This window comes from Mustela erminea, chromosome X (assembly GCF_009829155.1).
Source record: "Mustela erminea isolate mMusErm1 chromosome X, mMusErm1.Pri, whole genome shotgun sequence".
NCBI classification, from domain to species: Eukaryota; Metazoa; Chordata; class Mammalia; order Carnivora; family Mustelidae; genus Mustela; species Mustela erminea.
In genome coordinates, this window is record NC_045635.1 from 129,669,642 (window position 1) to 129,696,927 (window position 27,286).

Here is a 27,286-nt window from a genome sequence, read left to right on the forward strand (position 1 = left end):
AGGCAGAGAGAGGGAGAAGCAGGCTCCCCGCCGAGCGGAGAGCCTGATGCGGGGCTCGATCCCAGGACCCTGAGATCATGACCTGAGCGGAAGGCAGAGGCTCAACCCACTGAGCCACCCAGGCGCCCCACCAGTTGGTCTTAATCTCTTTGTAGAGCTGATGTTAAAAGTCATTCTTTTAGGATTTGCCTCTCTGATATACTTACTCTCTGACTTTTTATTCATACCAGAAATAAATTCACCCATGTATTAAACTAACAAAAATGTAAAATTGCTTTAATGATTTAAACAGAAGTGTTTCTAAGGAGCAGTTTAAGAATGTGGCTCTATTTATGTCATTTGTAACTTCAGCCATCTGTTGAGCTTACACATGATGCATTCTAATAATTCAATTAAATAGCAAAAGATCATGATACTTTCCATGTGATTTAAGATTGCAGTAGTTATGCCATGGGAATAAAGAAAATTAAGTGAATATATAAGGAACTTTAAAATACACAGTGAAAAGATAGTTTGGACTGACTAGATACAGAAAATACGGCATTCTTTTCATGAGAGTTGAGTAGAGGAAACAGTATTTTCCATATTCTTATTTTCAAAAACCTTTATAATAAGATAAGTGAAAAGAGAGCCTTTCTACTAAAAAAGTCCTAACTCTTCTGTTTAGCCACACTTGCATAGGTATTTTCAATTTCTTTGTCTTCTGGACATGTGTGGATAAATTCTTCACGGGCATAGGCATTGTGAAGATAGCGCCAGACTCCTGAGAATTCTGCTGGAATGTCAAAGTCACGGTATTTCTTGGCTGCAACCTAGGGTTTTGGGGAAAAAAAAACAGTTGGTAGTAAAAGACATCAGTGACATGCCTAATGTGTAGAAACATATCTCAAAAGTCACTATCATTAAGGACACGTTATCTACACAAAAAATAAGCTTAAAAATCTTGGACTTACTGCTTTAATGTTTCATTTACAAAGATAGACAAAGCTATGTGTGTGTAATCACATTTATATTTATGCTGTACGTAATTATTAGTATGTTTAGAAGAAAGCACAGAAAAAGAGCACATATTTCTCCACTAGACTAAGACTTTGTTTAGGGTCCCAACTATGTCTTTTTATAAAATATTTTATTTATTTATTCCTCAGAGAGAAAGGAAGCACAGGCACAAGCATGGGGAGCGGCAGGCAGACGGAAAAGTGGGCTCCCTATTGAGCAAGGGGCCCGATGCAGGACTCCAGGACCCTGGAATCATGATCTGAGCCGAAGGCAGACGCTTCACTGACTGAACCACGCAGGCACCCTGGGTCCCAACTATGTCTTATTTCTTTATGTGTTCTGTTTGTCTGGCATAGGATCTGTGACAGAATAAGTTCTGTTTGATAAGAATTTATTAAATCAGTGATTAAATCATCATAAAATTAGTAGCTCACATTATTTATCATTTGCTATGATTCAGACACTGTTCTAAGCATTTTACATGCCTTAATTTAATTTTCTCAACAATTCCATGAAATGGGTAACATTACCCTTGTTTTATAGATAAGATAAGACCTTCTGATTTCAGAAGAAGCAAGACGTTTTTATGGTTCCCAGAAAAGATCATTATGGATTTTTCCTCTGGGAAGAAAAAGGGTGACAAAACCATCATCTAACAATCTCACACTAAATAGTCACTGTGTTTCTTGGGGGCAATTCCCAAACCCCTCCCAAAACCATTCAGCATGCCTTACAAAGGCTTACTTTAATAATGTTCAGTTTGGGTAACAAGCTGCAGTCAGCCAGTGTCAGCTGATCCCCGTCCAAGAACAATCTTCTGGAAACTGTGAGTTCCTCAGGACTGTCTGGATCAATTTCATCCAGAAGCGGAGTGTTTAAGTAGTCATCCAGACGTTTAAATTCTCTGAGCAGAGATTTTTCAAAATCTGGTGCAAAGAAGTCATAGGGTTACTAATGTTTTGTCTTCATGACTGAATACATTCCCAATATGCTTTTTTACACATTTAGACATCTTTACATACATGTTATTACTAAACACAGAAGAGTCCGAAGTGGAATCAGAGACTAAGAGCTCTCATAACTCAGAAGATAGTAGACCTATTCAAGAATGTTTGTGGTAGATGTTATGGTTTCGGAAACCTTAAAAGTACACAGTCCTGCAGTTAGTTCACTCCTGGTATATCAATGCTCTAATTGAGCTAAGTTAGTAGTTGCCCTATTGAGTCTAGGGTTCTAAATTTAATAAAACTTCATGCAAAGGGATCTCAAAGGAGAGAAGAAACAATCAGAGGAAAAGTGTATTCCCCAACAGATACTACATATTCAGGAAAATCTTATTTTAGCTGAGTGAGACTGTGACAGTCAGCAAATGTGTGAGAGAAACAGAAATTTAAAGGTATCTTACGCTTATTTGCTTCTTTTTGAGTATTCTTAATGTATGCAGAAAACTTGGCAAAGAGGTTACAGCCCACATCAAAGGACTCCTTGTTCTTGGGACTCAGGTGTGGATACCTTAAAAAGAAACATCAGTCTATGATTATTCACACATAACAAGTCAGGGACCAAGTATCCTGGCTTGCGCTTTACTGAGAATGGAGGTTTTGGGAAATTGTGCTGGACACGGAAGGCCCTGGAATGTCTCATTGGAAATATATATTTCTCCCAATAACAGAATACTTAATTTCTTAAGTTCACTGGGAAGCCAGTTGTGGAGAATTCAAAGCTCATTAACTTGCAGAAACAATATTTTAAATGGCAGTTAGGTCCTCTGTACTTGCTCCTAAAAGCCTATTTGGCAGGAGATATGTTGTAATACATTTTCAAAGATAAGTCATAGGAAAAACATGATTTTAAATTATTGTAACTTACATAAAAAATGAAGGAATATAGAGTATGCTCTAAAATGATGTAATAATGTAATTCACCACATTAATAAATTAAATACCATATGATCATGAATAGATGCAGAAAAAGAGTTCAATGAAAATCAATTCCTATTCACAAAAAACATTCCGTTAGCAACTAGAAATGGTCAGGACAAAAACTTAGTCATCTTCCTTGATTCCTCTCTTCTCTCCATATCCATATTTGATCTATTAGCAATTCTCACCAGTTTACTTTTCAAATTCTTGCCAGCTTACTTACTTACTTATCAATTCTTGCCAGCTTACCCAGGGGAGGTGGGTGGGGGATGGGCTAGATGGGTGATGGGCGTTTAGGAGGGCAATGGGTGAGCACTGGGTGTTGTATGTAAGTGATGAACCACTGAATTCTACTACTGAAACCATTACTGCACTGTATGTAAACTAAATAGAATTTAAATAAAAATCTGAAAAGAAAACACATAAACTCCCAAATGTACTCAGAATCTATCCACCTCTCACCACTTCCACTGCCCCGAGACTGATCCAAAGCTTCTTGACTACTCTCCCCACTCCCCTGCTTGTCGCCCACACTCTTCGACTATTTTCTACCTGCTGCCAAAGCAATCATGCTAAAAGGTAAGTTGTATCATGTCTCTTCCCTCCTTATTATCCTGCAGTGTGTCCATCTTATTCGGACTCAGACCCCGAGTCCTCTCAGTAGTCTGCGAGGACTGATGTGCTCTGACCCCATGTTACCGCTCTGCTCTCCTTTCCTCCTACTCTTCCCCACTCACTTCACTTGGAACTTAGTTCCTTGGTGTTCTTCAAATAGGCCTGACAAGCTTCCACATTAAGTCGTTTTCACGTTGTCTGCCTTAAATGGAGTGATTTCCCTCATACATGACCATGACCTGCTCCCCCTCTTCCTAAGTCAGGCCTTCCTCTGCCTACCCTATCTAACATTGCAACCCTTCCCCCTGTACTTAACACTTGCTATTTCCCTGCCTTGTTTTATTTGTTTTTAGTATTTAGCATCATCGAAAGTAGTTTGTTTTGCTTTAAAGTAGTTTGTTTATTGTCTTCCCCAACTACAATGTAAGGTCCACAAGGGCAGAGTGTTTTTGCTTGGTTTAACCACTGATGTGTCCCAAGTGCCTAGAATAATATCTGACACTTACTAAGTATTCAGTAAATATTTGTTGAATGATTAAACTAATTCATTAATTTCCTTAACTTGATGAAATGTATCCATCAAAAACTTTCATCAAGCACCCTATAAATGGAGAAATGTTAGAACTATTTCCCTTAAAATGAGTACAAGATAAGAATAATCACTATCATTACTACTCTTCAACATTGTGCTGAATGCACTAACAAATTAAACAAAAAACCATTCTAAATGGTGACTTTAGAACCATTTACATTATATTAAGGAACAAATTAATTACATTAACTTGAGAACCATTTACATTAAATTAAGACACCTACAATTGCTTTTATAGTAGATACTGTTTTTGAGGTTCTAACAAGTTGAGAAAGACAACATAAAGCACTCGTATAATTATTGGAAGAGAAGCAACAATATAATTATATACCTAGAAAACCCAGGAAAATATGGGAAAAATTACTAGAATTAATGAGATATTTTGGGAAGGTGGCTAATATAAGTCTAACATTAAAAAAAAGTCTTCCATGCTAGCAATAACCAGATAGAAATGGATATTAGTAGCATATTCCATTTACAATACTGATAAAAGTATAAAATATTTAGAAATAACTTAATAGAAAAGGTAGAAAGCCAGTATGAGAAAAGCAGAACAAGACAAAATCTTATCAAAGAACATAAGACTGGCACTTAGGTTGATAACCTAATGTAAATCAGTGGATGAATAGCTAAATGAGATGTAGTGCTTATATGCAACGTATACTATAATATTCATTAAAAAACAGTCAAGTGATAGTTTACTGGAGGCACCTTGGTGGAGGGATTGGGGAGATATTATCTGAATTGTAAAAACTTGTAACTAATAGATAAATAAGCACAGTATAGTAATTATAGTCAACAAGACGCTATTATAAACTTCAAAAGTTGCTAAGAGACAAGGTTTTAATTGTTCTCACCACAAAAAACAAATGATAATAATAAATATTATGTAATGTGATCGAGATATTTATTAACACTACAGTGGTTATCATATTGCAATATATAAATATCAAATCAACATGTTGTGTATCTTGAACTTACACAATGTAATAAAACAATTATATCTCAATAAAAATATAATAAGATGGTACCCAAACAAATACACAAATCATGTTCTCTGATGGGAATCATTTGTATTATAAAAATGAAATTTCTTCAAATAGTAATATAAATCCAGTGTAATTTCAATTAAAAGCCTAATCTTTTTTTTTTTTTTAGATTTTATTTATTTATTTGTCAGAGAGAGAGGGAGAGAGCGAGCACAGGCAGACAGAGTGGCAGGCAGAGTCAGAGGGGGAAGCAGGCTCCCTGCGGAGCAAGGAGCCCGATGTGGGACTCGATCCCATGATGCCGGGATCATGACCTGAGCTGAAGGCAGCTGCTTAACCAACTGAGCCACCCAGGCGTCCCCAAAGCCTAATCTTTTTTTTTTTTTTTAAATTGAGATAAAATTCACATAACATAAAACTACATGAGCTATTTTAAGATTTTTTTTTTTAATTTACTTGACAGACAGAGATCACAAGTAGGCAGAGAGGCAGGCAGAGAGAGGGAGAAGAGGAAGCAGGCTCCCCGCTGAGCAGAGAGTCCGATGCGGGGCTTGATCCCAGAACCCTGGGATCACGACCCGAGCCAAAGGCAGAGGCTTAACCCACTGAGCCACCCAGGCACCCTGAGCTAACCCTGTTAAGCAGGTACTCCCCATTTACTCCTCCTCTCAGCCCCTGGAACCACTAATCTTTCTGTGTCTATAAATTTGCTTATTCTGGGCATTTTATGTAAATGGAATCATATAATATGTGGCCTGTGTGTTTGGCTTCTTTCATTTAGTATGATGGTCAAGGTTCATTCATATTCTAGTATCTATCCTTACCTCATTCTTTTTTATGGCTGAATAATATTTCATTGTATGGATAGACCACATTTTCCTTATCCAATAATCAGTTGATGTACATTTGTGCTGTTTTCATCCTTTGATTAGTGCAAATAGTGCTGCTATGAACATTGCATATGTGTTTTTGTTTGAATACTTGTTTTCAGTTCTTTTGAGTGTGTACCTGATTTGGGAAGTGCTGGGTCATACGAGAATGCTATGGTGAAATTTCTACTAGCAATGTATGAGAATTCCAATTTCTCCACATCTTCATCAGCACTTGCTATTTTCTGTTTCCTTTATGAGAGCCATCTTGGTGGCTTTAAAGTATTATCTCATTGTGTTTTTTTTTTTTCTCATTGTGGCTTTGATTTGCATTTCCCAATGTTTAATGATGTTAAACATCTTTCATGTGCTCATTAGTTGCATATATTCTCTAGAGAAATGTCTACATAAGTCCCTTGTCCATTTTAAAATTAGGTTGTTTGCCTTTCTGTTGTTGAATTTAAAGAATTCTTTATATATTCTGGATACTAGACCTTTATCAAATACATGATTTGGAAATACTGTCTCCCATTTTGTGGGTTATCTTTTCACTCTTTTTGATAGTGTTCTTTGGTGCCTGAAAGTTTTTAATTTGATGAATTCTAATTAATCTATTTTTTCTTGTGTTGCTTAAACATTTGGTGTCATATCTAAGATTCTATTGACAAACACAAGACCCTGAAGATTTACATATAATTTTTCTTCTAAGAGTTCATAGTTTTAGCCCATACATATAGTTCTTTGATAGAATTTGAATTAATTTTTATTTATGGTGTGCGGTAAGGGTCTAACTTTATTCTCTTACATGGAATACCTAGTTGTCCCAGCACCATTTCTTGGGAGAGACTATTCTTCCCTCATTCAATGGTTTTGGCATTCTTGAAAATCAATTGACCATAGATGTATGGGTTTATTTCTGGACTCTCAACTCTCCTCCATTCACTTATTCCTTTCTTATGCACTGTTTTGATTACTATAAATTTGTAGTAAGTTTTGAAATCAGGAAGTGTGAGTCCTCCTACTTTGTCTTTATCAAAACTAATTTGGCTATTTGTAGTCTCTTGCAATTCCATATGAATTTGAGCATTGCCTTTTTCATTTCTGCAAAAAAAAGGAATTTTTATTGTGGTTGCACTGAATTAGTAGATCCCTTTGGAGAATATTTCTATCTATCTTAATATTAAGTCATCTATTCCCCAACCATGGGATGTTTGAATGGGTTGAATTGTGTCACTCCAAAAAAGATATGTTGAAGTCATAAACTTCAGTACTTTATTTTTAAAATATTTATTTATTTATTTTGTTGGGGGAGGGCAAAAAGAATCTTCAAGCAGACTCCCCACTGAGCAGAGAGCCTGATGCAGGGGTCAGTCTCACAAGCCATGAGATCATGACCTGAGCTGAAACCAAGAGTCAGATGCTCAACCAACTGAGCCAACCAAGCACCACAACTCAAGTACTTTCTAATGTAACCATATTTTGAAATAGGTCTGTTACAGATGGAATTAGTTAAGATAATGCCATACTGGAGTAAGGCAGGTTCATTAATCCAAAATGATTGGTGTTCTTAAAAAAGAACATCTTTTGAAAAGATGGAAGTATGGAGAAAATGCCACATGAAGATGGAAGTTTGGACTTACAGATCTACAAGTCAAGGAACATCAGTGACTGCTGGAAAACCACTAGAAACTAGGCAAAGGCAAGAAAGGATCTTTTTCTTAAAGGTTTCAGAGAGAGCATGGCCCTGCTGATACTTTGACTCCATACTTTATACTTCTAGCTTTCAGAACTGTTAAGACAAATTTCTATTTTAAGCCACCCAATTTATGGCACTTGGTTATGGCAGCCCTAAGAAACTAATATAAATGTAAAATTTTTAGGTCTTCTTTAAATTATTTCAAAAATGATTTGTGTTTTTCAGCAGAGAACTCTTTCTCCTCCTTCCTTAAGTTTATTCTAAAGTATTCTGTTATTTTTGTTACTGTTAAAAATGTAATTTTTTTCTTAATTTACTTTTTTGGATTATTCATTGATAGTGTAAAGAAATACAACTGATTTTTGTATATTGACTATGTCCTTCAATTGCACTGAATTCATTTATTAGTTCTAGTAGTATTTTAGTGTATTTTAAAGGATTTTCTATATGAAAGATCATGCCATGTGTAAATAGAAATAGTTTTACTTCTTCCTTACCATTTTGGAATACTTTTTATTTATTTTTCTTTTGTAAATGCTCTGGTTAGCCCTTCCAATACAATGTTGAACAGAAATGTCAGAGAAAATTCCTCAATTTTTGTTCATGTGAAATGTCTTAATGTCTCTTTTCATTTTTGAATGATAGTTTAGCCCAATATGGTTGACTTTTATTCCTTCAGCACTTTATTTTATTTTATTTTTTAAAGATTTATCTGATTATTTGAGAGAGAAAGAAAGAGGGCAAGAAGGAGAGCCAGAGAGAGAGAGAGAGAGACAGAAGGAAGTGAGGAGGGGCAGAGGGAGAGAGAGTCTTAAGCAAATTCCATACTGAGTGTGGAGCCTGACTTGGGGCTCGATCTCACTACCCTGAGATCAGGACCTGAGCCAAAACTGAGAGTCAGATACTTAACTGACTGTACCACCCAGCTGCTCCACCTTTCAGCACTTTAAATATGTCAGCTCAGTGCCTTCATCTGTTGATCTTATTGAGGATCCCTTCCACATGATGAGTCATTTTTCTCTTTAGCCAAGATTTGGCTTTGGCTTTAGAGAATTTGATTATAATGTATCCTGCTTTTGATCTCTTTCTTTGTGTTTATCTACTTGGAATTCATTGAACTCCTTGGATGTATAGATAAATGTATTTAATTAAATTTGGGAAGTTTTCAGCTATTATTCTGTCAAACATTCTTCTGCCTCTCGATTCCTATTCTCTCTTTCTGGGATTCCCATTATGTGTATCTTGGTACATTTGATGGTATTACACTGGTATGTGAGATTCTGCTCATTTTCTTCCTTTTCCCCTGACTGGATAATCTCAATTGACTTATGTTCAGTTTTGCATATTATTTCTTTTTTTAAAGATTTTATTTATTTATTTGACACACACACACAGAGAGAGATCACAAGTAGCCAGAGAGGCTGGCAGAGAGAAAGGGCAAAGCAGGCCCCCCGATGAGCAGAGAGCCTGATGCGGGGCTCGATCTCAGGACCCTGAGATCATGACCTGAGCTGAAGGCAGAGGCTTAACCCACTGAGCCACCCAGGCGCCCTGCATATTATTTCTTTTATCTGTTTAAATCTGCCGTTGAAGTTCGGTAGTGAATTGTTTGTTTTAGTTATTGTACTTTTCAGCTCCAGAATTTCTATTTGGTTCCTTTTAATAATTTCTATCTTTTTATTGATATTCTCTCTATGTTGAGGTTGTGCTCTATACTTTCCTTTAGTTCTTTGTCCATGGTTTTCTTTAGCTTTCTGAACAGATTTTACGTAGTTGATATAAAATATTTGTATATTAAATCAAATATCTGGGCTTTCTCAGGGACATTTCTATTAATTTCTTTTTTTCCTGTGAATGGGCCATACTTTCTTGTTTCTTGACATGAATTTTATTTTATTTTATTTTTTTAAATTAACATATAATGTATTATCAGCCCCAGGGGTACAGGTCTGTGAATCGCCAGGTTTACACACACTTCACAGCACTCATCATAACAAATACCCTCCCCAGTGTCCATAACCCCACCACCCTCTCCCTACCCACCTCTTCCTGGTGACCCTCAGTTTGTTTTGTGAGATGACGAGTCACTTATGGTTTGTCTCCCTCCCGATCCCATCTTGTTTCATTTATTCTTTTCCTACCCCCAAGCCCCCCACATTGCATCTCCACTTCCTCATATCAGGGAGATCATATGATAATTGTCTTTCTCTGATTGACTTATTTCGTTAAGCATAATACCCTCTAGTTCCATCCATGTCTTCGCAAATGGCATGAACTTTATTTTTTTTTTGAAAACTAGATACTTGAACATTATAATGTAGAAACTCTGAAAATCAGATTCCCTCATTCCCCAGGATTTGTTGTTGTTGCTTATTGCAGTATCCTTTATTTGTTTAGTGAATTTTCTGAAGTGATTTAGTAAAGTCTATGTTCTTTGTTGTGTGGGGCCACTGAAATCTTTGTCCCATTATCTTTGGTTAGTTTTTGATTTAACAGAGATTTCATTAAACTCCCAGAACCAAAACAAACAAACAAACAAACAAACAAATATAGAAAGAAAGGTCTCTCAGTGTTTGCAGTCTTGCTCTGAGTTGGGGCACTCCTTCAATGCTTATGTAAGCAGTTTACAGTTTAGCCTTCAATTTCTGCTTGCCTGGTGTCTCAAGTTTAGTCAGAAGTAAGAATTTAGGATCTTCTCAAGTCTTTTATGAGCATAGGTCTAAACCTGGACATATGCATGGACTTCTAGAGTCCCTAGAATACATGAAAGTGTTTTGAAGCCTTTATTCCCTCAAGTATCCCCCAAACATCCCAGCCTGTTTCTTCCCAGGCTTTTCAGTTGTCTATTGCTTTCCCCAAGTACTATCCCTTTTCCCATGTAGCAAGGACTAATGCAACTGCCTTTAACCCTTCCATGAATGCCCCCAAGGAAACTGCCTCAGCCCCGGGAAAGCTGTAAAGTAGGTGAAAAGAGACAAACCCTTGACCTACTCTTTCAGGGTGCCACCAAGCCAAATCACACAACCATATTTATTTGAGAATAAATCCCATATCATGTCCTCTGCTACTAGAAACCTGCACCTACAATGTGGACCGCTATCTTTAAGGCTGTTAAAGACTGAGGAGTAGAGGATGGTAAGATAACCTAAAATCCCACAAGGCTCTTTTACTAAAATTAAGCTTATTTTCTGCATTAATATTCCCTTGGCTCTGGTAAATTTTGGGTTATATTCCAGAGTTCTGAAAAAGTTGATTCTGACATTTTCCCCCAAGCTATTCATTATTTTTATGGAGGGATGGAGTTTTGGAGTTCCTTACTCCACCATTTTCATTGATGTAGGTATCTAACAGGTTTAAAAAATTTAGATAAACTTTGGGGCGCCTGGGCTGCTCAGTGGGTTAAAGCCTCTGCCTTCGGCTCAGTTCATGATCCCAGTGTTCTGGGATGGAGTCCCACATCAGGCTCTCTGCTCAGTGGGGAGCCTGCTTTCTCTTCTCTTTCTCTCTCTGCCTGCCTCTCTGCCTATTTGTGATCTCTGTCTGTCAAATAAATAAATAAAATCTTTAAAAAATTTAGATAAAGTTTATATGAAAGGGCTTCCATATCTAGCAATATGGCAGACAAAATAACCACTCTGGGGGGCTTTGTAAAAAGAAAGTATATTGGGAGCCTGGGTAGCTCAGTGGGTTAAGGTCTCTGCCTTTGGCTCAGGTCATGATCCCAGGGTCCTGGGATCGAGCCCTGCATCGAGCCCCACATCAGGCTCTCTGGTCAGCAGGGAGCCTGCTTCCCCCTCTCTCTCTGCCTGCCTCTCTGCCTACTTGTGATCTCTGCCTGTAAAATAAATTTTTAAAAAAGTATAACAAAAAAAGAAAAAAAAAGTATATTTTAACTTTGTTTGTAATGCCAAAACTTAGAAACAGTCTTTCATTTGTTTCCCTAACAATGGTGACTGTTACAAACAGGTGATTATTGTGTCCTTTTTTATTGTTATCCTTTAAAAAAAATGGTAGTTTTTATTCCAGTTATCCAATTCCTGCTCCACCATGATATATTGAGTGTGTCAAGGAGTCAGTGGAAAAAACTTGTCTTTGTATTTTTTTAGGTTTTTCACTCATTTTTAGTTTATTTTTGTGAATGGTATAAGAAAGTGGTCCAGTTTTATTCTTTTGCATGTGGCTGTCCAGTTTTCCCAACACCATTTGCTGAAGAGACTCTTTTTTTCCCACTGGGTATTCTTTCCTGCATTGTCAAAGATTAGCTGACCATAGAGTTGTGGGTTCATTTCTGGGCTCTCTATTCAGTTCCATTGATCTATGTGTCTTTTTTCTTTTCTGAATTTTCAAATTTCCTTTTTTAAAGGTTTTTATTTACATTATAGTTAGCTGACATATAGTTTAATATTGGTTTCAGGAGTAGAATTTAGTGATTCATCACTTATATAGAACACTCAGTGCTCATCACAACATTAACCTTCCTCAATACCCATCATTTTGTGTCTGTACCATACTGTCTTAATCTCTACAGGTTTGTAATGTAACTTGAAGTCTGAAATTGTGATGTCTCCAGAAACATACCTATAAATACAAAGTACAAACTGCTGTTTGCCAAAGTGGGGGGATGGGCAAAAATGAGTGAAGGGGAGTGGGAGATGCAGGCTTCCAGTTATGGAATGAACAAAAGGCACAACATAAAGAATATAAAAAATACTCTAGGGGTGCCTGGGTGTCTCAGTTAGTTAAACATCCAACTCTTGGTTTCAGCTCACATCATGATTTCAGGGTTGTCAGATCCAGCCCTTGGTGGGGCTTCCTGCTCAGCAGGGAATCTGCTTGGGATTCCCTTTCCTGTCCCTCTGGCTCTCCCCCTGCTTGCTTGCTCTCTCTCTCTCTCTCTCCAAAATAAATAAAATCTTTAAAAAATACTTTGATATTTTACATCTAACTTTTTTAAAAGATTTATTTATTTATTTGACAGACAGAGACAGCGGGAGAGGGAACACAAACGGGGGGAGTGGGAGAGGGAGAAGCAAGCTTCCCACCTAGCAGGGAACCTGATACAGAGCTAGATTCCAGGACCCTGGGATCATGACCTGAGCTGAAGGCAGACACTTAATGACTGAGCCATCCAGGCGCCCCTACATCTAACATTTTTATGTATTTGAAGTTCAAGGAGGAAGTTTATAAATGATAGACATTATACTTCCCAACCCATAGAGCTTAGAAATCAGACTGAATCAAAAGCTATTTCAAATTTGAAGATCTTGTGAGGGCTCTACAATAAAACAAGTCTAATTTCTATCAGTATAAATGTCCCCAAGCTTCATTATGGCTGAAATTCCCTGCCTTTCCCAGGTTTCCAAATCTATCCTTTGCCCTTTCCTAATATATTACCTACATCTAATAAGGTTTTAGCAACTTTACGTATATTAAATAAGTAATACTGTAAAAAATTTTATTATCATGTATAGAGTAATCATGGGGATCTTAGTAAACATTTCTAGAAAAACAGCAAAAGAGAAGTCCAACAGTGAAAAAGAGTTAGATATCTAGAAGTAAGAATCCTCAATCTATAATATAGGGCAATAAAATAGATTTTCTCAAAAACAGTAATATCATGTGAAATGCTGTACCTTGGAGGAGCCAGTGTCTGCTCTAGAAACTCCTCAATTTTAATGAAGTCTGTTTTCAACTCCTTGTTATACACCAGAAAGGGAGGATTGGTACCTGGGGCTAAGTCCTTCAGCTCTTCAGGCTTTCTGTGATTATTGAAAATAAGCAGAGTTAGGCCTCTAGATAAAGTACACATACGCAAACACAAACATTATATTGGTGTCTACTGATTTCAATCTCCAGAATGAAACATGGCCTGATTTCTCTTACCTGGTCATGTCAACAGTAGTCACATTGAATTTAACTCCTTTAAGCCAGAGGATCATAAAAAGGCGTTGGCAAAAGGGACAGTTTCCAATACTCTCCCCATCACTTCCAGCCTGTTAAGATAAAGGAAAGCCTCATTCATTCATTTGCTCAAGTATGTATTGAGTGCCTACCGGGAAATGAGCCAGTTGCTAGAGATGAAATTGGAAGCCCTTAATCTCATGGATCCTACCTGTGGGCAGACAGATATAATGAATCAAATAAGTTTATTGTATTTAAAGTGAAGAGTTTAATGAGTACATAATAATAATAGCTAATTTTGTATGGTACCAGAATTTATATAACCATTTCCTATTGATGGGCATTTCAGATATTCCAAAATTTTTGCTACGCTGAACGCTTCAGCAGCAAATACATCTGGACATATAATTTGTTGCACTTCTGACATTATATCTTTGGAATTAATATTCAAAATGAGAATGTGGAAAAAAGAACAAGTGCATTTTTCATTTCAATAGATCCTGCCAAATTTCCTTCCTGAAAGGCATTTTCCATATGCTTATTGCAGATTTTATTTCCTTATTTCGTGAAGTATTTGTTAAAGACAAATTTTCATTTTCTCTATAAAAGTGATATTTTCACCTCCCCTTCCAATTTCCCTCAACTCCCTTCTCCTCTCCATCTCCCCTTGTCCTTCGTGCTATTTGTTATGCTCCACAAATAAGTGAAACCATATGATAATTGACTCTCTCTGCAGACTATGGACTCTGAAAAACAATCTGAAGGTTTTGAAGGGGTGGGGGGTGGGAGGTTGGGGGAAACAGGTGGTGGGTATTAGAGAGGGCACGGATTGCATGGAGCACTGGGTGTGGTGCAAAAGCAATGAATACTGTTACACTGAAAAAAATAAATAAATTTAAAAAATTTTTAAAAAAGCAAAAAACCCCCTAAAAACCAAAGTGATATTTTCCTTACTGATTTGAAAATTTTATTTATATATTAAAGATATTAACACTTTTAATACACATTACAGGTACCTTAAAACATGGTTTATGTAAAAATTAAATTTTACATGGAATCTATTACTCAGTCCATTTTTTTTGATCTCCTTACACTGTCATTATATACATTAAGATTACAAAAAACAAAAACAAAAAACAAAAAACCAATCCCAACCCTTTCTTATTTTGTTTTATTATAAAGATATTCTTCCGTGTTTTCTTTTAGTATCTTTCGGCTTTCAGTTTTTGCATTTGTTTCATCTATTTGGAATTTATTTTGGCACCAGGAATTGGTGTTCTAGCTTTTGTATGTAAATTTTTTAAAAAAATGGTTAATAGATCCATTACCCTAATGCCAAAACCAAAGACACTACAGAAGGAAACTATAGGCCAATATCCCTGATAAACACACATGGAAAAGTCCTCAACAAAATACAACCAAATAACATTCAACAATACATTGAAAGGACAATTCACCATCATCAAGTGGGATTTGCTTCAGGGATGTAAGGATGGTTTAAAATTCATAAAACAATCAATGTGATACAGGATATTAACAAAAGAAATAATAAAAACCATATGACTATCATCTCATCTCAATAGATCAGAAAAGCCTTTCAACAAAATATAACATCCATTCATGATAAAAACTCTCAACAAAGTTGGTTTGGAAGGCACATATCTCAACATAATAAAGTTCATATATGAAAAACCCACAGCTAACATCATAACCAATGGTCAAAACTGAAGGCTTATCCTCTAAGATCAGGGACAAGAAAAGGATGTCCACTCTCACCACTTTTATTCAGCATAATAATGGAAGTCCTAACTGCAACAGTCAAACAAGAAAAAGAAATGAAAGATCTAAATTGATAAACTGTCACTATTTGCAGATAACATAATACCCTCTGTGGAAAACTCTAAAGACTCCACCAAAAAACTAATAGAACTAATAAATGAATTCAGCAAAGATGCAAGATACAAAATTATTATACAGAAATCTGTTGCATTTCTATACATCAATAATATAGTAACAGAAATAGAAATTAAGAAAACAATCCCATTTACAATTGCATGAGAAAAAACCTATTTGGGATACTTGGGTGGCTCAGTTAGTTGAGTGTCCAACTTTTGATTTCAGCTCAGATCTTGATCTCAGGGTCATGAGTTCAAGCCCCATGTTGGGCTCCATCCTGGGTGTGGAGCCTACTTAAAAAAAATACCTGGGAGTAAATTTCACAAGGAGCTGAATGACCTGTACTCTGAAAATTATAAGACACTGATGAAAGAAATTTAAGATAACATAAACAAATGGAAAGATATATTGTACTCATAGATTGGCAGAATTAATATTGTTAGAATTTGTTAAAATATCTATAGTATGCAAAGCAATCTACAGATACAATGCAATTGCTATCAGATGCTAATGGTATTCTTCACAGAACTGGCACAAATAATTGTAAAATTTGTAGGGAATCACAGAAGACCCTGAATAGCCAAAGAAATCTTGAGAAAGAACGGAGCCACAGGTATCATGTTCCTACTTCAAAGTATACTACAAGACTATACTAATCAATATAAGAATAGACACATAGATCAATGGTCTATGTGGTCAATCATTCTGGTCAAGATAGCCCAGAAATAAATCCATGCTTATATGGTTAGTAAATCTATGACAAAAGAGGCAGGAATATCCAATGGCGAAAAAGCAGTCATTTCAATGAATTGTGCCGGGAAAACTGGACAGTTAAAAAATGCAACGGAATGAAACTGGACCACTTCTTTTTCACTCCATACACAAAAATAAACTCAAAATGGATTAAAGGCCTAAATGTAGGAGTTAAAACCATAAAATTCCTAGATGAAAATACAGGCAATAATCTCTTAGACATCAGCTTTAGCAATGTATTTATGGCTATGTCTCCTGAGGCAAGAGAAACAAGCAAAAATAAGCTATTGGGACTACACCAAAATGAAAAGCTTTTGTACAGCAAAAGAAACTTCTAATGAAACAAAAAGACAACATTCTGAATGAGAAAAAATATTTGCAAATAATATAACTCATTAGGGGATAATATCCAAAATATGTTAAGAACTTATACAATTGGGGCGCCTGAGTGGCTCAGTTGGTTAAGCATCTATTTTAGGCTCAGGTCAGGATCCCAGAGTCCCGGGATTGAGCTCCTTGCTCAGTGGGGAGCCTGCTTCTTCCTCTGCCCCTCACCCTGCTTGTGCTCCCTCTCTTGCTCCCTCACTCATTCGTGCATACTCTCTCTCTCAAATTAATAAATAAAATCTAAAAAAAATTTGTACAACTGAACACCAAAAAGTCCTGAATAATCTGATTAAAAATGAAGACTTAATAGATATTTCTCCAAAGACGACATCCAGATGGCCAAAAGATACATGAAAAGATCCTGAACATCACTCATCATCAGGAAAATGCAAATCAAACCCACAATGATAGATTCCCTTCACACAAGTCAGAATGGCTAGTATCAGGAAGATAAGAAATAACAGAGTATTACCCAGAGAAAATGAAAACACTAATTTGAAAAGATATATGAACCCTACATTTACTGAATCACTATTTACAATAACCAAAATATGAAAGCAACCCCAGTGTCTATCAATAGATGAATGGAATATTACTTGGCATAAAAAAGGAATGAGATTTTGTCATTTGTGACAACATGGGTGGACCTAGAAGATCTTATGGTAAGTGAAAAAAGTCAGACAGAGAAAGACAAATACCATCTGGTTTCAGTTATATGTGGAATCTAAAATGCAAAACAGTAAGGAAACAAACAAAAACCCCAAACAAACTCAATCTCTAAATATAGAGAACAAAGTACTGGTTGCCAGAGGGGCAGTGGGTGTGATGAGGGAGCAAGAGGCTGGCTGAGGACAAAGCAAAAGCTGGCGCTTTGCACCCCCTCTTCACCCGCTCCCCTCCATATGTGTAGCATTCCTCAGGCACCCCTGATCGCCATAAAACGATAAATAGTTAACTTGCAGGGATCGCAATCCTGCAGAACAGGAATCTCCCTTGCCCTACAAGATGTCCTAGAGACCTAAACAGGGAGGTTACCCTATCAATAGCACAAATTTCCAGAGGCAAATAACTCTTGGTTCCTGAAGCCCTAATGTCCCCCTCCCACCATAAACTGGAGGAGACTGGGGTAGAAAGGAATGTAAATGATAGCCAGATCATAATGCCCCACCAAGAATCCCCCATTATCTTGATGTTAGTGCCTGACCTAAAGACGACATTGATCAAGCCATAAGGGCAAAGACTCCCCCCCGGCACCTTGTAGGCCCTCCCTAGCATGTGAGAACTCTGTCGAAATCTCCCGTTCCTTCACCACCTTCCCCCAACCATGGGGTATATAACATGCCCACCCTCACAACCCGGGGCAGCAGCTCTTCCTGCCCACGGGTCCTGTCCCCGTGCTTTAATAAACCACCATTTTGCACCAATGACGTCTTAAGAATTCTTTCTTTAGTCGTCGGCTCCGAACCTCCTCACCCCACCGAACCTGACTTAGGTTCTGGGACTTCATCGGGTGGCAGTAGGCAAAATAGACAAAGAATTAAGAGGCACGAACTTTCAGTTATAAAGCAAATAAGTCAAGGAGATGAAAAGTACAGCATAGGGAATATACTCAATAATATTGTAATAATGTTGCTTGGTGACAGAAGTCAACTACACTTATGATGGGCACTCAGTAATGTATAGAATTGCTCAATCAATATGTTGTATACCTAAAACTAATATAACATTATAAGAAAAATAATGGTGAAAAATACAGAGCATCTTTTGCTAACTGACTGAAAACAACCTAATTTTCTGCACTGAACTTTTATGTATACTTTGAGTTTATGTATGGCCCCTACTCTTCACTCATCCATTTACTCTCCCAATAAATTCTTACTGAACAAATAATGTATTTAAAATAGATCAAAGGGGCGCCTGGGTGCCTCAGTGGGTTAAGGCCTCTGCCTTCTGCTTGGGTCGTGGTCTCGGGGTCCTGGGATGGAGCCCCGCATCGGGCTCTCGCTCAGCGGGGAGCCTGCTTCCCTTCCTCTCTCTCTGCCTGCCTCTCTGCCTGCTTGTGATCTCTCTCTGTCAAATAAATAAATAAAAATATTTTAAAAAATAGATCAGATATTCCATATACATATACAATATACATTATATATAACAGATACTAAAAAAATAATCTTCCAAATTAACTTACTTTTAAACTGAGATAAAGTCTTTGAAGGAAAGATGGATGTGCATGTTATGAGAAAAACACAATCTATATGGGGTCTGTTAGGACAGGCTTTTCTGAGGAAGTGGCAATTGAACTCAGTTCAAAGAATAAGAGTTAACTAGGTGAATAGGCATAAAGAAGGCATTCTAAACAGCAATTAGCATATCCAAAAGCCTTGAAACTTGCTTGAGCAAGGCATTATAAGGAACTGAAAGAAGGTCAATTGGCTCGGATTCAGAAAGTGAAGAAGAGAAAAGAAAAATTCAATAAATTGAGCTACATGAAAGCTAAAATCTGCTTTTCATAAGAACTGTAAAGAAAACGAAAAATATTTGTATCCAAAATATAGAAAATATATGAATAAAGAACTCTTAAAACTCAATGACAAACTATCTAACTTAAAAATGAGCATAAGATTTAAACATTGTATGAAAGAGACATGAAAAAATGCTCAACATCATTAGTCAACAGGGAAATGAAAATTAAAAGCACAGGATACTACTACACACACATTGGAATAGTTGAAATTAAAAAGACTGACCATACCAAGTATCACCAGGAATTTGGAGCAATTAGAACTGATACACTGTGGTTGGGAGTGTAAAATGGTACAAGTGGTTTATAAAGAGTTTGTCAAAGTTAAAAATGTACCTACCATATGACCCATTAATTTTAATTCTAGGTATTTATCCAAGAGAAGTGAAAGCATATGGCCATAGAAAGACTTGTACATGAATGTTTATAGCAACTTTATTTATAGTAGCCAAAAAACTGGAAACAACCCAAATACCCTTCAGCAATGGAAAAGAATGAGATATTGATGCACATAACAATATGGTAAATCTCCAAAGTAATTACACTGAGTGAAAGAAGCCAAACAAAAGTATATACTGTACAATTCAATCTATAGAAAATCCTAGAAAATACAAATGAATGTATCCTGACAGAAGGCAGATAAGTGATCTGGTAGAGAGTAGTGGGCTACAGTGGGGGAAAACTGACTGCAAAGAAACACAAGGAAACTTTCTGAGGTAATAGATATATTGTATATTTTGATTGGGTTCATGGTTGCATGTGCATATGTATTTGTCAAAAGTCACTGGATGATACACCTAAAATATTTTATTTTATGTAAATTATATACCAATAAAGTGCATTAAAATATAAAATTTCAAAAAGTAGATTAATCCCCCTATAGTATCATGCAGGCGTTGCAAAAGTTTCAGCGACAAGGTTAGGATGTGACAATGGAAGGGGAAGAACATGATCACCAAGAATTATGATAGGAATAGTGTTGGAGAGAGTGACAATGATCCAGAAGCTAAAAAACTCAAGGAATAGGGGAGAGTGACCTGGAAGACTACCATAACCAGGAAGGGTGGAGGGTGGTTTAGTCTGATTTTATGAGACTCAACCTAGATATTTCTTTGTATGGGGGAGGTAGAATGGACTGGAAGCAGGAATGGGGAGGATACGTAAAGGGTACCTACCTTATTTCCAGGCTCAATGGTGAGAAAAATGAGGAAGAAAAGGTGGCCACTTCTGAGGGCTGTGGCTGATACACTTTCGTGGGAAATCTTAACACGTCACAACATGGATTCCTTTCTTTTTATTTACTCCACTCACTGACCTACTCTTTCTTTAGGGCTCCTGATCCTGCACATGACACTGCTATCTGCTATGGACTGAAATGTACTCTTCCAGAATCCTATTTTGAAACCCTAACCTTCAATGTGACAGTATTTGGAGGCCAGGCCTTTGGGAAGTTAATTAGGTTTATATGACCTCATGAGAATGGGGCCTTAATGATGGGATTAAGTCCTTTATAAAAAAAGACCAGGAAGCTTGCTTTCTTCTCTCCTCCTCTTCTCTCTGCCCACCATGCAAGACACTGAGAAAGCAATCATCTATAAGCCAGGAAAAGATTTCTTACCAGAACCTGACCACGCTGGCACCTTGATCTTGAACATCCAGCCTATAGAAGTAAATATCTGTTGTGCAAGCCACCAAGTCTCTGCTTTTTGTTATGACAGCCTGAGAAGACAAGACACTATCTACTGAGTTGCCCAAATTAGAAACTTGAGGGTAATCCTTCTACTTCATTCCCAAATTGAATTCAACACTAATTCTTGTCAGTTTTACCTATAAATATCTACAAATACATTTAGTTATTTCATTTTCCGTGGCTATTACATCATTCATTCATTCAATATTTATTTGATGCTTACTATCTGTTCAACAGTGTTAGGTGCTAGCTACCCAAGTCCAAGCCATCAACATATCTCATCTATTGGACTCACTGATTTATTTATTTATTTAGTTCTGCTTTTGCTTTAGTCTGTAAAAGAAAGTAAAGTGTACTTTTCACCTTACAGCTGCTCTGATTTGTTATTTCTAGCAATATTAAGGTCCCAGAAAGCCTGGGCAAAATCCCAATTCTTTGGACAAATTTTTCTTTCCCTGACAATGAGCACAACAGAGGAAATGACCTTTACTGTTGTTCTTTTGTGATGTCAGGGAGTGAAGAGCTATGGGAAGAGGTACCCAACCTTGGCAGCTGTGTTTCTTTTGTAACAGAAGTCAAACTAAGGATCCAATCAGAACTGGGGCTAGTGAGGAGAATCATGATTATGGGTGGGAGGCAGGAAGAAGACAGAGTCTGAGAATAGATACAGCAGGAAGGGTGGATTGCCTTTGGCGAAAGGAAAGGCAAAACACTGCGATGTGGGGGGAATGCAGTCAAGTTTTACAGGAAAACTGAGGTTTTTTTTCCTGTTAACAATATGATGATTTAAAGTGCCATCACAGAAAATTTTAGAATGTAAATTCCCTAGCCTGATTGATGAATTACCACCCCTTAAGTATGTATAGCTGGCAAAAACAGGATGTGATCATTCACAAAAACAACATTTCTCTTTTTGTTTGTGATATGTTTCTGAAAATGAAAAATAATATGTCACAATATCTGACATTTATTGAGTGTTTACTATGTTAACAACTACAGTGTTTTATATATTTGTTTTATTTAATCCTCACAGTGAAGATGATCCCATGAGGTAGGTTCTGTTAATACTCGTGTTCTGCAGGTGACGAAAATGAGGCCCAGAGAACTGACTTGTTAAAGTGCGCTTCTCTTGTAGCAGGCCTAGGACTGTCTACTCTGTAACCCAAACTCTTAAACACTGTTTCTCCCATCTAATAGTTTTGTTGTATAAAAAAAAAAAACAGTTTTTATGATAGTCTTTATAATAGTTCTAAGAGAGTTTGAAAATGGTCTGAAAATTCAGAGAAAGGTATGATCTCTTTTTTCTTTTCCACTTTTGTTTTTTTCAAATTTTGTTGTTGTTAGGGTTAGGGTCTGTGCCTTGTATTTTGCTGTTCAGAGACCCCTCCAGAGAATAAAATCCCACACTTCTGCTGGGGTTAGGATTAAGGTTAGGGGTTAAGAATTAGGGGTTAGGTTAGGGCTTGGGTATATGCCTGGTATTTCGCCACTCAGAGATCTCTTCAGAAGGTTAGGGTTATGGTTAGTTTTAGGGTTAGGGGTTATGGTTATGGGTTATGGGTTATGGATTAGGGTTAGAGTTAGGGTTAGGATATGTGTCAGGTATCCTGCCATTCAGAGACCTTTCCTAAGAATTAAACCCCACACTTCTGCTGGGATGAGAATAAACATCGCCATCATTTATCAAGCTGAGGCAAGGAGGGGATTTGGGGCTCTAGATACTCTTTACACAGACACTGAATTTATTTTTGTTTTTATCCCTACCTTCACACTCATCTTCAGAAATATTACCAATTCTTTTTTTTTTTTTTTTTTTTTTTTTTTTTAGAGAGACAGAGACAGGGACAGAGAGAATCTTAAGTAGGCTTCATGTCCAGTGTGGAGCCCAATGTGGGGCTCAATCTCACAACCCTGAGACCATGACCTGAGCCAAAATCAAGAGTCAGATGCTCAACCAACTGGGAGCCACCCAGTTGCCCCAATACTACCAATTTTTAAATGTTTGAGGTCATCTCTAGGAAAACTAGGCTGCTTCTCAACATTTCTTATCATGTGTTCAGTAAGCATTTTTCTCAGGTCAAGGGTTAGGGCTAGGGTATGTGCCTGGAATTTTGCAGTTCAAGAACTCACCAGAGAATATAACCCCAGACTTCTTCTGGGCTTGGGCTTAGTGTTATGGTTATATTATATGCCTGGTATTTTGCAGTTCAGAGACCTCTCCAGAGTGTTAGGATTAGTGTTAGTATTACAGTTAGGGTCAATTTTAGGGATTAGGTTTAGGGATTAGTGCTTACAGGTTAGGATTAGGGTTAGGGTATATGCCTGGTATTTTCCAAATCAGAGACATCACCAGAGGACAAAATCCCAGATTTTTGCTAGTGTAAGTGTAAGGGTTGGGGCCAGAGTTTGATTTAAAGTTTGTTTTAAGGTTAGGGTATGTGACTGGTATTTTCAGTATAGAGACCTCTCCAGAGGGTTAGGGTGTACTGTTAAGGGTTAGTGTTAGGGTTAGTTTTAGGGTTTTGGTTAGAGTTAGCATTTGGGTCAGGGTTAGGGTTAGGGTTAGGGTTAAACTTGGGGTTAGGGTTTAGGGCTTACCAGTCAGGGATTAGGGTATGTGCCTGATATCCTCCAGTTCAAAGATCTCTCCTGATAATAAACTCTGTGATTTTGGGTTTAGAATAAACATGGCAACCATCTACCAGTTGAGACAAGGAGGGTATATGGGACTTTACATTTTAGTTAGATGTTCCATTGATTTTTCTGTTTTTATCTCTACCTTCACACCCATTTTCAGTAGTACTACCAATTCTTAAAAGTTTGGGGTCTTCTCCAGGATAATTAGAATGTTTCTCAGTTTTTCTTGTCATGTGTTCAATAAGCCACTTTCTCAAATCAGAGTTTAGAATTACGGTAGGGTTAGTTATGTGCCTGGTTTTTTTCAGTCCAGAGACCCATCCAGTGGGTTAAAGTTAGGGTTAGAGGTTAGGGGTTTGGGGTTAGGGGTTTGGGTTTAAGGTATGAGATAAAATGGGTTTGACACATTCAGAATTTTGGCAGAAATGTTAAGTTCTATAACTTTATGTAAAAATCTTTAGTTTAGAGTGTTTGGTAGAGATCACAAAATCTATTTATCAATGAACAACAAACCAGTAAGATAAAGTCTGCATTTAGAGAAAATAAAATGTATGTTAGAAAGTCTTTTGTTCTTAGTTCATAGTTAAAAATCTTGCCCAAGTTATTCAGTGTTGAAAGACAATGTTTTCACTGATTACATTAAAACACGTAGGTGGTGTGTTATAAATTTTTTTGTTTTAGGGTGATACAAATTCTTAATTGTGACAGGAAAGTCCTTAATCTCTTGTAGGTATCTCATCAGTGATATGGGAAAGAAGTTGTGGTAGGGTTTTAAGCACAGCCAGAGGTAGCTGGGGAAATCACAGACTCTTTTAATCTTTAGAAAGAATCAGCCGGATTTATAATTAGATACCATTGATAAAGAGTAGTGCTTTTTAAACTCACTCTTTAACATTTTTCCTTTCTCTCAATCCTTATGTCCCATCTCCATATTTTGTGTGAAAGTTCTAGAGATCTATGGAATACATCTTAAAGCAAAGCAAAACAAATACCTGCACCAGATGATACTCAGTGTTCTTTCAGAAAATCTATAATTTGTATCATTGTAATTAGATAACATTGAAAGGATTCCACCTGATGAAATTCTGGAAAAATTTACTAAAAGGTTTGCCAAATTGAAAACAGTTGAATAAGATTAGACGTATTTATTTTAAATAATTAGAATCCTAACCTTGCCATTCACTAGCTATGTGACCCTGGACAAAGTTACTTAGATATTCTTTGTTTTATTTTCTGTATCCATAATTAGAATTAATAATAAACCACTTAACACAATGCCTGACATATAGTAAGTACTCAACAGATGATTAGTTATTTTAACCTGAAAGTTATTATTTAATTCAACATTTGTTCCTTCAGTGTGTGAGTCACTAACAACTCCTGTCCAGATTAATACCCAAATATGGGTATTCTATGAAGATGAACACATAGATAAATGCCAACAACTAGGTAGGGGTGTTTGATTGGATTGAATGAGTAGTTTAGACTAAAGGAACACTTTGGTTTGCCTGTGAAAAGACATTACTTCTGGTTTGAAATGGGTAGATGTAAAAAGCCAGTTAGGAAATCAAAGCTTATTAATATTGTGTCTGAGCAGTCACATGTTTTGCTAAAATCCAGAGATAAGAGAAGTAGCTCTTATGACCCACAGTCCAACACTTACTTGGATTATTTTGCTATGTAGGAATTCAAGAATCACTCTATAATTTTGAAAGGGCAGGTTGAATGTGTCCTTTGTGTATATATATGACCATTTGTTAAATATTTTTAAATGATTGTGAAAGTATTACTTTGGCTAACAGATGTTTAAACTAACATTTCATAAAAACATACCTTATTTCATGTCTTTGTAAGTCATCAATAGATGTGGTTTTAGAGGCAAGTTACTTAAACTTTATTGCCTTCGCTTAATTACCTAGAGATGAGCACAATATTACTATAATGACAAGTACTACTACCGTTACTCCTAGTCATGATACTACTTCTAATAGTACTATTAATGTAAGTTATTAGGACTAAATGAGGTAATATATAAAAATATGTGTAATATATGTGAAGTGCTTAGATATGAGAGTTTGTTATGATTATTATCATTCTGGACACTTCTAAAAGTCAAGGAAAATATAGAAGAAAAAATAATATAAACAAAGTTTTAGGAAACTGTAATTTCTACTTGTAATAACCTATACAAAATTATTATTTTTCTTGATGAGTTAATTTAGAAACACATGTTCATTTCTCCTGCTTAGGGGTTTTCCAAAGGGCTTTTCTTAAAAGTTAAGGCATTACAAAAAAACCCTAAGGCAGACCATAAAGAGGAAACACAACATTCTAAAATGCGTCTTCCTCATGCAGACTCCTGACTGTTTGCTCCCATAGTGTCCATGAGACTCCACAGTGAGCTTCATCTATTGTGGGAGAATTTTAGAAAGCTCTGTCTGGACTGTGTGCAGGATTGGGGCACCTACCCATTTTTGGTCTTTTCCTTTCCCCATTTAGGCCTTCCAAAACCTATTTCATAAAACACAGATTGCAAAAGCTAGAAAGCCCTTAAGGATCATTTGGTCAGGTTTGTTCAGTACAGATGAAGAAACAAAGGTCCAGAGAAAAGGAGAGATTTGCCCAAAGTTACATAGGAAGCCGCCAAGAATATAATTTAGTTGTTCAGACTAGCAACCAGTCTAGTGCTCTTTCCACAATATATCTTTGCTTTTTTCAAAAAATATGTTTTCCTGTTGTCATCTAAGAACAGCCATTCATATATCAACTACTTACAAGAGGAATATAATTACAAAATTATATCTTATCTCTAGCCCAAATATTGACTTATTTTTAGAATCTAAGGCACAGTGTCAAGAAATAATACATTACATATGCAATTATTATAGCTAGAAAACGTACCTTTACAAAAAGTTCAATTTCAGGATCTGCCATCTTTCCGTTTTTACCACCAGTTGTCAGTACCCTGTCTCTTGCAGAGTTCACAGTACTTGTGCACTATTTTCTTCCAGTTTTGTCCGAAGGCTCGGATAAAGCTTTTGCTTTAAGAGGAGAGTCCAGCTTGGAGTAGACTGAGTCAGAGCTGGGGCCAGTCTCTCTTCTCAAGAGGTGGGGTGCAGAGAATTCTAGATTGTTGAGAGCAGTTCTTGGATTTGTTTTCCTTCTTCCTCTTGACTTAACATTCGAATCAAGGAGGAGCTGAAGGGCTGTGTGTAAACTGGCTGGCTACAAAGGTGGGGGTGTTTCCAGAAAGACTTCAATGCCATGAGTCAGCATAGGAAAAACACATACACACAAATACACACATGCAGTGCTGGCTTCTATATATCAAGCAGACCAGATGTTCTCTAGAGCCTCCCTTTGAGTCCTGGGCTTCATGCCCAGAACATGGCCTCTTATTGCTGTTCCTGTAAACTGACAGCAGCAAAAAGCTTTTCCAGGAAAAGGGCCAGAAATGACTTGAGTGAGTTGTATCATTGAAAAGGATGTTTATCTAATAATATTGTCTAAAAGGGGGTTAAAAAATTGTACTTCATCAAATGTCTCCACCCCAATGCTACTGCTCACACAGCCAGATTTCCCTTCCGAATTATAACTTTCACTTCTCTTCTGTAACCAGGGAATCTTTGCTGGGTTTGTTGAGTCAGGGGTGGGAAGTGGCATCCTTAGCATGCTCCATCCCATTCTCATTTCTGGGAAATCTGCACTGGGACAGAGCACTTCCTGGTTTGGGTATCTGCACCAGAAGCCAGAAGCCGTTCTGGATCTCTGCTTGTCGCCCCTGGGAGAAGCAGTAAAATACGCAGAGTGACCCTTGGAGTC

The 27,286-nt window shown here is 36.9% G+C and overlaps 1 protein-coding gene across 2 annotated transcripts in view; it reads right to left on the reverse strand.

Annotated features, from left to right (window-relative positions):
* Nucleotides 1–249: 249 nt before the first annotated feature.
* CLIC2 (chloride intracellular channel 2) overlaps nt 250–27,286 on the reverse strand; it is a 37,291-nt gene continuing 10,254 nt past the window's right edge. The window contains exons 1-6 of one of the 2 annotated variants that reach the window (XM_032330395.1): nt 26,366–26,792; nt 13,566–13,675; nt 13,316–13,441; nt 2,405–2,511; nt 1,744–1,925; nt 651–812 (exon numbers count right to left, since the gene is read on the reverse strand). In XM_032330395.1, coding sequence (XP_032186286.1) covers nt 651–812; nt 1,744–1,925; nt 2,405–2,511; nt 13,316–13,441; nt 13,566–13,675; nt 26,366–26,398 — 720 coding nt within the window. In that variant the 5' untranslated portion in view covers nt 26,399–26,792. Of the gene's footprint in view, nt 813–1,743; nt 1,926–2,404; nt 2,512–13,315; nt 13,442–13,565; nt 13,676–26,365; nt 26,793–27,286 lie in introns of those variants that run through there. The other variant, XM_032330394.1, reaches the window with a different exon arrangement.